This window comes from Tachypleus tridentatus, chromosome 3, assembly GCF_004210375.1.
Source record: "Tachypleus tridentatus isolate NWPU-2018 chromosome 3, ASM421037v1, whole genome shotgun sequence".
Taxonomy (NCBI): Eukaryota; Metazoa; Arthropoda; class Merostomata; order Xiphosura; family Limulidae; genus Tachypleus; species Tachypleus tridentatus.
The window spans coordinates 54,591,338-54,602,738 of record NC_134827.1 but is presented as its reverse complement, the minus strand read 5'-3'; the positions used below and the strand labels follow the sequence as shown (position 1 = coordinate 54,602,738).

Genomic DNA, 11,401 nt, shown 5'->3' with positions numbered 1-11,401 from the left:
CAACCACAATATTCTTGGATACAGGTTATTCTATGAAATAGAAATCTTACTTTTAATATCAAAAACACAAATAAAATGCGTTTTAATTAATTGTAATTATAATTTATTTACACAAACCTATCATTTTAAATTTCCAGATATATGTTAGAATCACTTGTATTTAAATTTTGTCTTGCTTAATATCAAAACAGATGGACGAGTCAAAGCGTGCCGATTTATTTTAGTCAACCAGTTATAACAAGCTTTTCTAAACTCCTGTTCATCTTTCTTGTCAAGCGTTGGCCAACAAGTTCTGAAGGAGTCATGATGATTAGTGTCGAAATAAAGTTAAAAACAAACAAACTATACAAAACTCTACAAAAATCCAATTTTATGATACTGTTTAACAAGAACTACTTGAATTACCTGTGGTTCTCGAGGACTGACATGTGGGTAGAGTCTAAAGGTACATATAAGTAAATAAACACACACAAGGTTTGGTGACAATTGATTCATCAGTTTGTCAAATATAAACAGACATACACATACCCATACTTCTGCTGAGTAACAGCTTAAAAATGCTATCAAAGATGATATGCAGCTGCTAATTCACCCACACACATTGCCAGTCAATGAAATTTTTAAATTTCTCTGACATGATGTAGGCTTAGCTTCTTGAATTAATACTGCTGTAAACCTTTAAACTATAAACTAAAATACCACCTCATGCAACTGAATTAGGTGTAAAATAAAAGTTTGCATGTAATCTTTCCACTATAGTATTTCATTATACATACATTAACTTCAAATTCAAGTAGAACTTTTGACAAAACTTGAAAAGAAAAAGAGAAAATGAGGCATTCTATTATCTCTCTGGTAAATGATGGCACGACTGACCAGAAATAGTTTCATTTATTTATTTACTGGAGGGTAATATGATTACTTAAAATAAAACAAAACAAGAAAGCATACATTAACTTAGCAACAAAACCAAACTTCAACACGAGTGATAAGTGTGAAATGTTTATGTAAGCACATTATTCAAAGTACAAAACAATCTTGTGACACCAATTTACTCAAGGACTTGTGTCATAATGAACAAGCTAGCCAATAAAACAATCTGTGTAATGAAATTCCTGTAAGCATGCACAAGTAACACCACTATAAAACAACAAACGGGACGTAATTTATGTAACGTCATCGTAAACATGAATTATTTAGCAATAGACAGAACACCTGTGGTCACAGCATGTTGATGAACCAGTTGTATATTTGACTGCAGTTTATATGAACATTTATAGGGTTAGTTAATCTCCACAACTATGTTTCACAATATTTCATTTTAGGGTTTAGTATGGTAAATGGGATGGCCTGGACTGTCCAACAGGTTGCTTATTGTCTGCGAGTTGTGTGTGTGTGATTGTAGCAAACACTTGTACAGGAAGACTACATTATGTAACACAAATTTTGTTCCTGGATAGTATGTGTTATTTCTTAATTGCTTGTGTTGTAAAAGTACAGAAAATGACCATTATTCACTTCAAACTTTGCTTTAGTGACCTGGATTATGAAATTTAGAAATTAATCTATTTTCTAAGTAAAAACAGGCAAATTTGCACATTTTCATTTACACAAGGTCGGAATAAAACAACATATGAATCAAGATTTACATGTATTTATACTAAAGTTATACAAAAATGTTTAGAAGTGAGTAGTTTTTCGAGATTTGCGACTGTAATGTAAATCACTTTCATGTATCAGCCCCCAAATATAGTCTCCCATCATGTTTTCGTTATTGAAAAAAAAAAAAAAAAATAGGTCTTTTACATTTACTTTAGGCTTAAGTTATTGAGAAATAAGACTTTCTGTTCAGGAAGAAGGAAAATTAAAAATGTTGTTACATAGTGTAATTCAAGCTGCCTCCACTTACCCACAGACTACACAAAACATACATCGCACTAGAAGTTTAAATGTTTTACTTCCTGAAACTTAATTATGATATCCTGAGTCACTGTTCAAACACCAGTGGATAAAATGATTATTGAAGTAATTCACTATCATACTGTTAAAAGTGATCATTGCAATGTTTAGAGTGAAGGGACCAAAATCTGTAGCAGTTAAAAATGATCAAATAAATTGGCTAGTTAATTTTAGGTGTGAGATTCCTATGATCCAATAGAAAAAGAAATTATAGTATACATTTAGTTTACTACTGTTTTAAATATATGTACAAGAAAATCAGCAAAAAATAAACGTAACAATACTACCTTACCTGAAAACATCTTTGCTGGTCTGTGGATCAAGTTTAGTGAACAAGAAATGAGATACCACTTGGAAAGCACGTATGTTTGGAAGCTGGAACATGTCTCTGTTGTGGGGAAGTACATGTTAAAAATAACAAAAACATGTATCTGACATCTAACACATGAATATTGAGTATTTTTCTAAATTGTATACTCAAAATGGTTTAAATACGTGTAATGTCACGACTACATATTACATAAAACTTGAATACTTATGGGACTGCTAATAATAAACACTTTAACCCGAGTGTGATTTCTGTATTCTATAACCAGTAACTTAACAATGGTTATAGTAGAAGATTCAACTGCGACATTAGACATGGCAACACCGAACCAGAGGTCAACACAATCTGCGACATCAGACATGGCAACACCGAACCAGAGGTCAACACAATCTGCGACATCAGACATGGCAACACCGAACCAGAGGTCAACACAGTCTGTGATATTAGACACGACCGTACTTTATTAGGGTCAATATAGAATATAAAACTATACATGACATGCCAGTGCCAACGTAACCTGTAATGTTAGATTCGCGACATATTCAATGTTTTGATAAAGTACAGAACCAAGAACAACAAATTTTGAAAATTCACACAGAAAGTAATGTTCTTAAAACACCATATTGCAGCATGGGTTAAAACAGTGGTTTCCAAACTGGGGTCCATGAGACAGTTTTAGGTAATGAAGGCTCTATACTCTTTAGAACTTCAACACTGAACAATGAAATATTTTTGAGGAAAATAATGTCCATTGAAAAGAAAAACATGACAATATTTATCCTTCAAAATACAAACTGCAGTAACAATAAAACATACGAAAGTTTCTATTTAAAATTTATATTAAGTCATTATATATGTCAGTGGTCACTTAAAATCTTGGGGGAAGGTGACCCCAAGCTAAATGTATTGGAACCTCTAGTATAAAACATCTCACTCAGCTGACTTAGCAGCATTGTTTTAAAATATTAGAAAAAGTTTCTAATATGAATTAGTAAAGTTAGACATGGTGTAAACAAATCTTATCTATATCAGTTTATGAACCATTTTTACATAATACTGTTGATGATAGTTCATATAATGAAGGCTTTATGTGATAAAATATATAGAGCAATAAATAATCAACACATTACTGAAGCTTAGCATTTGATTGTAGTCCCTAACTGACCAAAGAAATATTCTGGTATACCCCTTATTTCTATTCATAGGGGTTACATAGAAGTTTTCATGCTGAAGCCAGTCATATAAGGTTTGTAGCACCTTTCTTAACTAAATCTACACTAAACCATTCATATGGGTGTAAATGTCCTTCAAACAAATTCACAGGTGTGTGCCCCCTCACCACTTTCCTGGTTTTCTGACTATCTAGGACTGGATGACAACAGTTACAACAGCATGGTTTTAATGACATTAGTTAATACACAGGTTATACTGGATGACCTCTTTCTTCTTTTTTTTTTTTTTTAATCAATTTTGTTCCTTTCCATGATTACAAATCCTTCTTTACACTAAAATACACAAAATATTGGTATTTCATAAAATGACCTTATTTTCTGGTTACTAGTAATACAAAATAATAGTTTGTGAAAGCTTACGGACATTCATATAGCTCAGAGAAACCAACCAATGACAATTTTTTTCTCTAACATGTAAGAGTCAGTGTGTGTTAGATCATGCATAATTTCTTGAAACAGGAGTCATGAAATCCAAAATTTAAACATACAGAATAGTTTGATCAGTATGATTTTAGTGCACAGCAGCCATGAGGTGTGAAACCTTGTAAGTGTTGGTATAATAAGCGCGAGATAAAGATGTAGCATGAGTCCACCTGGCCAAGAGCCAAGTCATACTACCTTTTAAAACAGATCTTATGTTTCTTTTCCATTCCAACAGGATCAAACCCAAGTAAAAGTAAGTTGGTAAAGAAGACTTGATTTCTGCTGGAACTTGAACTTGTCACATCCATAGTACCTGCTTAAAAAGTGAACATATATAAATTAATCAGTCAACCATTGGTTATAAGTTTATACATTTGTAAGAATTTCAAGATATCAGAGATAGAATGCTCAAATAAAAATAATGTTTTCATATTCATTAGTTTTCTTACACTTCAGCCAACTTAAGTGTTGCAGAACACAACTGATATACACATATACCAAAGCAGGTAGACAGAACATTATCTGATGTTAAGTTCAGTGTTTCAGAACACAACTGACATACATATATACCATAGCAGGTAGACAGAACATTATTTATTACTTGAAATCTTTTTAAACTTTTAAGTGACCACAAAAATGTACAATGAATAATAATATATTTGTTAATAGAAAGACCAAATTCAAAACATGGATTCATACAATCACAATTTAAAAATTCAGGAGAACAAAAACATAAAATATGTGGAAGTTGTTTCATTCTACAAATGGAAAACTGACAGATTCTTCGGACAACATCTGTACTTCAGGTCTTCATTAAACCTGTTTACAGCTCAGTTTTTGAAAGTATTCATTTCAAATCATGTGAAAGTAACAAAAACTGGTTTGATATTGTTTTAGTTAAGCCTTAAAAGATATGTGTATTCCTTTTAATGTCAGGTTTAATACATTTTGGTTTCAATTTCATGCAAAACTACTCAAGGACTATCTGCACTAGCCGTCCCTAATTTAGCAGTGTAAGTCTAGAGGTAAGGTAGCTAGTCATCACCACCCACCGCCAACTCTTGGGCTACTCTTTTACCAACAAACAGTAGAATTGACCATCACATTATTGTGCCCTCATGGCTGAAAGGAAGAGCACGTTTGGCGAGATGGGGATTCAAACCCATGGTCCTCAGATTACGAGTCAAATGCCTTAACCCACCTGGCCATGCCGAGCTTTGACTTTAACATACTTAAATCATTTTCACAGATATCTACATCTTTTATAAGCTCTTCCCTATCCAGAATACAATTTTTTTTTCATTCCCTGTTTATTCTTCTAACTGTTCTCCACAACAAACAAGTGGCATTTCAAACAATAAAATCATTGTTGACAAAGAAGACATTTCTTCAGTATATATCAATTTTTCTTAATACTTAAACTGATGTTTTGATTATGCATCTAATATATTTGTTTCATAAATTTAAGATGATTAAAAAAAATTTCATCTAACTTTAGATGTGGAATTAATTAAAACACTTAAGTATTTAAAACTATTTTAGACTGGATTCATACATGCAAATTAAATTTTATAGCTTTTACGTGTAAGTAACCTACACATTATAGAAACAGAGGCCAAAGTTACAAAATATCCAACTCTGAATCTGTGGACAATAAAGAATTATTTGATCCCTAAAAGTTGTCCTTTTTTTTTTTTCAAAACATTAAAACATAGGTTTAAGACTTGGAAAAGCCACACTAAGCTTCAGTAAAGACAATTTTATTTTCCAAAAAGGATGACCACTTTATGGAAAGAACTGCTATCAACAACATGATGTCAGATTAGGAACACAGAAATATTGAATATAAGCCTCAGGGGGTCATCAGATTATTTTACAAAATGTCACTGGAGATGTTAATTATCGTGAATAAAAATTAGTGTTAAACTGTAAAAAAAAGTCCAAGGAAAAGATGAATGCAGGTTGGAAAAAACTATTGTACGGGAATAAGATACAATTTCTTGAAATGTTTATTGATAAGAAAAGCTCAGGGAAACATGAGTGAATTTTGTATGATTCTCAGAAGTCTGCAACCTAAAAATTCATTTTTTTAATACAGAATTGAAGGTAGTTAGAATAGAGTATACAGGTTTAAAATATAGGAACAGTTTGCTTTCAACTCTAATAGGAGCTACAGCATTGAATGATGGAGTTCAAAAGGTGGCAGGATAAATGTCTTATAAGGATCATACTGTGATTTATAGATATAGGACTAGTATTACAATTCATAGTAAAAACCAGCAAATGAACACCTTATTATGTAGAAATGAAACTATAAAATTATGTTTGTATAATTTATGAGAATAATATTATGGTTAATATTTAAATATTTTTAACTTTTCTTTATTGCTGTGTTTTCTTAAATATCAGTAGGTATCCTGTTTTAAACTGTTTAACATTAATCTATAAATGAATACAAACGAGTACAATTGACAATACAATGGTCTAGACCAGTATATTAACAGCTGTTAAATTCATACTTTATTTACTGCTACTGGTTGTATTATTGAATCATCAGCATATCAAATTTCAACTTTTCAAGTTTTATAATCATATAAATATGACGACTGGAAATTAAACTTAGTTGTACTGACTCTATACTATAAATTTAACTTCAGTACCACCTCGAACTTTACGTTTAATTTTAAAAGTTCAGTTTTCAATTACGATATTCAACTTAAAACAATAAGATTAAATTAAATTTTATCACATATTACTTAATTAAGGAATAATCATAACCAACTGAGAGTTAGATTCCATCAAGCTAACTCAAACGAAAGTTGAAGTTGACACGTTTAACAAAGTAACTTTTACCTTGGAAATTATTTTTCAAATTTTTTTACTCGTAGTTTTTACATGTCCAACATCAGAACCTTAATGTTCTAATTTGTTTTGTAAGATACAGCTATTAGCATCAATCAATATTAAACTCACATATTTTACGTTGACAAAATGAAATCGATTGAAAACTAGCTTACCTTCAAAATAATATACAAAAACATGCCATTAATACTACACTAATTATACTTAAAATTTAATACTTTTCTTCCCACACATTCTATTATAACGAAAGAAACCGCCAATTTCATACTCTCTAACTCACCATAACATTATAGATAGCGCCCTACAAAAATTGTTTTTAACCGTAGTTTTCTCTTGTAATTTTCTCTCTGGGTATCCTGCTTATCTCGGGCGTTGGTGAGAATTGCCTTTCATTGATCCCTGTCTCTCGTTGTTCTTATTATTTCCAAAATGTTTGTAATTTATAACATCTAGTTGTATATTTATATTCACCAGAACAAGCCCACTCGTATATTAGTGATGTCGAGAAACCCCTTGTTGAGAATTTATATGCAAAAACGAGCCGTTTTTGCATATAAATTTCTCAACAAGGGGGTTTCTCGACATCACTAATATATCTGTATATTACTTCATTTAAAAGAAAACCGTACTCATATAGTATTGCAATTGGGTTAATAGTGGCCATGAGGAGGTGAACAATTGCCTCTCCCTGACAAATGAAAACATAACTATTTCTTTATTCCTTCATCCCATGTGTATAAAACTACAAGTTTTATTCATTCTACAATTTCGCACTACTTATCATACTTAATTTTCAATTCTAATAAAACTCGCCAGTTGTTTTACATGAAATCTCCTGATACCTATTTGTAGCTAAATATACAAAAACGTCGCTTCAACATTTAAAGAGGACGTTTAAAGTAATTGGGTTTGTCGGGTTTTACTAAAACTCCTCTACATTGTGCTTTCTCTACCCATAACAGCTGTTTTTTACATATATAATTTCACAGAGATTATTTCTTATCCCATTTATTTTGCCCAAAGACAAAATTTTCCTACACAGGTCCTGGTAATGAATATGTTAATAATTGTTCACCATGTTGTGCTATTGTCGGTATTTTATGACAGTGTTAGTGATAGATGATGTTAATTTCCTTATAGTGTCGTTCCTCGATGTAACAGCGGTAAATCTACGGATTTACAACGCTAAAATCAGAGGTTCGATTCTCGTCGTCGGACACAGTAGATATCCCCGATGTGGCTTTGCTATAAAACAACAACACACACACACTTTCAGAGTCTAATATATCATCTTTGAAATAAAGAAGCCTAGCAAATAAAGCCTTTAAGTAGTTTTGCGCTACATTCAGCAAAAGAGACAAACCACTGTACATAAAATACTGAGGAAAGTTTTATTTTTTTGAATGAAGCTAATATTTTCTGTTATGCTAATTTAAATTGATAGATCCTAATATGTTTTATACGTTTTTTAATAACAAAATTTCATATACTTTATTTGTTTTATTTATTAATTAAATGATAAAATTGGCCTGGCATGACCAAGCGCGTAAGGCGTGCGACTCGTAATCCAAGGGTCGCGGGTTCGCGCCCGCGTCGCGCTCAACATGCTCGCCCTCCCAGCCGTGGGGTCGTTATAATGTGACGGTCAATCCCACTATTCGTTGGTAAAAGAGTACCCCAAGAGTTGGCGGTGGGTGGTGATGACTAGCTGCCTTCCCTCTAGTCTTACACTGCTAAATTAGGGACGGCTCGGTGCAGCGGGCTAACAACCTACTCACTTAAATACTTGTTGAAGAATCCGCAAGCGATTGCGGCCCTATGTTCCTAGATGGAATCTAATGGTGATAACTAACTAACTAACTAAATGATAAAATTAGTTTAAAAATTACCTTATAAAATTCTGGCAAGTAAATTTATTAGTTTTATTGTTTGGATAAGTTTTATTTACAAGTTGTTATGCAGGGTGCTTATGAAGTGACAGTCGTACGGTAAATGCTTAAGTGCCAAAAGCCAAAACTAAAATATGTGTTAGTTGTAAAACAAACAGAATATCCACACACACACGGAACAACTGTTCACAAGAAAAGAGGGAACATAAACAAAATAATAAGAAAATAAATATTTTATGTTTAGTATCTCACTACTGGTGTTTCGTTTCAATATGATACGTTAATTATTGCATACGATGTGAGTACAATGTTGAAATAAAATAACGCAAATCTTGTAATAACCTCAGCTTAAACACCTAATTATTATTATAGATGGTCTGATACATTAGTAAGCTTTCATAATATTGGTGATTATTATTGTTATGTACAAATATTCACAATATAACGAAATACTTAAGCTCACAGTAATCACATTGTTAGTTTTTAACCGAAGAATCCAAAGATGAAAACATATGACACAATCACACACACGCGCATATACACATATTTGACAGGTAGAAAAGCGCCATCACGCGGTAGTCCTTGGAAATCAAAAAGGCAATGAGCAATGTTTTTTATTGGAGTGATTTGATGGTTGTAAGAATGCTGAGAAGATAATTAAACTTTGTGGTAAATATAATTCATTATGGCTAATCCAAGAAAGTTTAGTGAAAAAATAGCACTTCACAATCAAAAACAAGCAGAGGAGACTGCTGCTTTTGAGCAAGTGATGCGTGAAGTGATGGGAGCTACGAGGGTGAGTTTTTATTTAGCTGGTGTACTCCATAGACGAACTTAACGAAACGTTCTTAACGCCTTAGTTAGGGCTAAGAACTTAGGCTTAACGTAATAGACTTAACGCCTAAATTAATTATATTAATCACAGTGTTGGTGGTGCCGTTAAGCCTAACAGTGTAAATGACGGGTTAGTTAGGAATCCTCTAAGGCAACTTTTACTGTGAACTGGACGAGATATAATAAAAAAAGGAAAAGGAAAAGCGTAATTATTGTTTTATTATGCTTTGATATTGGTTTTATAGTCTATAGGTGCTACAGAGTAACAGTAACACGGACTCTGTGAGATAGTAGTTCTGGCTTACCGAGTTCGTGTTATTGTGATGCAAATTGGGTTGACATTTTGTAAAGTTAAGATTTGTTGATCAATACAGGTGTAATACTGATAGTACTATAGTAAATAATATGTTTACAGCCACTGTTCTGCTTTTGTAACTTTTAACCGTTGTGTAATACAGTTTTATTTTTTTATGTAACAAAATGTAATATTTACGCACACCTCATCATGAGTTTTATACAAGCCTAGGAATCAGAGTGGATAAACAACAGAGTGTGTTTAGTGTAGAAAATTGTATGTAGTTTAGTATGTAAGTTGTTAGTTAGAGTCACGTTGTTTATAATCATATTATCCTGGTATAAATTAAAACTTAAAATAATTATGTTATTTTGAAAACTAAATTATTGTACATGGAAAGAAAAATATTAGTTTCTTTTTTCTGAACTAGAACTTTTTCTTAACTGTTACAAGAAAAAAAAATCAGTATAATACTCCAAATTACTAGTAAAAGTGCATTTCTTCTAAGATTGATATGTATTTGGAAATGTTTCCAATTCTATTGTTAACATTTTTTGTTAATGTTATTTGCATCATAAATTCAGAACAAGAAAAATTTAAGATGAAAAATTAAAAATAAGTTTTATTTATTTATATAGTAATAATAAAATCCATAACTTGGATGTGCAGTAAAATGAAATTATTAAAAATCCAATTAACATTGTAACACTTTGTTGTTCTTGTAATTTCCTAAAATAAATAGAGTTTCACTGTGATATATATTGTAACTAAACTGGCTTAAAGAGCCTCACAAGTACTGGATATAATGGATATGTTGTGATTGATTTTATACATTTTTTTTTTACTATCACCTGGAAGCTCTTATTAACCTTTTTGCAATGGGAGCCCCTTCAAACAGTTTTCTGTACGATTCACTATGTTAACATTCAATATTTAATTGAGCACCTTTATGAACAGTGCATATGAAAGAAATTAATATTATGATGTATGTTATGATTCAAAGTTGTTGTTTTTTTCAAATTTTAACTCTTTTTTATTTCAAAATAAACCTTTAAAAACTAAAAACTTCAGGTGTATTGTCACATGACCAACAAATTATGAAAATTCTCTACTTTGACTGTCTGTATCTTCAATAATACAATGGCATTTGAGTAGAGGTACATCTGGACAAGTTGTTAACCTAACATTTTGACTCTTTTTTCAAAGTTTTCTGAATGAATACAGTTGAAACAAGTTATAAATTTTTTCAACCCCTAATAACTGCCATACCCATGTTCAACAGGTTTGTTTGAGTTTTATATATAGCTGACGTGTTTATTCTTCGATTTTTTTCTGTCTCTTATGCCATTACTTATTTCATCCAGAGTGTTTTATGTTGTCTCTCTTAAGCATTTTTGTTTTTAAATTATGAATGTCATAAGCGTTTCTGTAATTGAAACGTCAGTGATTAAGAGTAGACATTCAGAAAGTAACTTAAGTATGACGTAAACCCAGTAAATAAGTTATACTTTGTTTATAACAAAACTGAGGTAACATTAATCTTTATTAATTTCCAAAGAAATGAATTGCACTATTTTTA

General features: G+C 31.5%; 2 protein-coding genes across 5 annotated transcripts in view; one reads left to right on the top strand and one right to left on the bottom strand.

The window, feature by feature from the left end:
- Positions 1 to 150: 150 nt before the first annotated feature.
- LOC143245864 (HAUS augmin-like complex subunit 6) lies at positions 151 to 7,241 on the bottom strand. The gene is made up of 4 exons (XM_076492118.1): positions 7,085 to 7,241; positions 4,138 to 4,255; positions 2,252 to 2,347; positions 151 to 292 (listed from the first exon to the last, which is right to left on the bottom strand). The coding sequence occupies exons 2-4, from the start codon at positions 4,248 to 4,250 to the stop codon at positions 151 to 153; spliced, it is 351 nt and encodes a 116-aa protein (XP_076348233.1). The 5' UTR covers positions 4,251 to 4,255; positions 7,085 to 7,241.
- Positions 7,242 to 9,258: 2,017 nt separating this feature from the next.
- The window catches only part of LOC143246885 (CREB-regulated transcription coactivator 1-like), a 29,096-nt gene continuing 26,953 nt past the window's right edge, over positions 9,259 to 11,401 (top strand). For 3 of the 4 annotated variants that reach the window (XM_076494139.1, XM_076494137.1, XM_076494138.1), the window contains exon 1: positions 9,259 to 9,489. In XM_076494139.1, coding sequence (XP_076350254.1) covers positions 9,379 to 9,489 — 111 coding nt within the window. In that variant the 5' untranslated portion in view covers positions 9,259 to 9,378. Of the gene's footprint in view, positions 9,733 to 11,401 lie in introns of all 4 variants that reach the window. The other variant, XM_076494140.1, reaches the window with a different exon arrangement.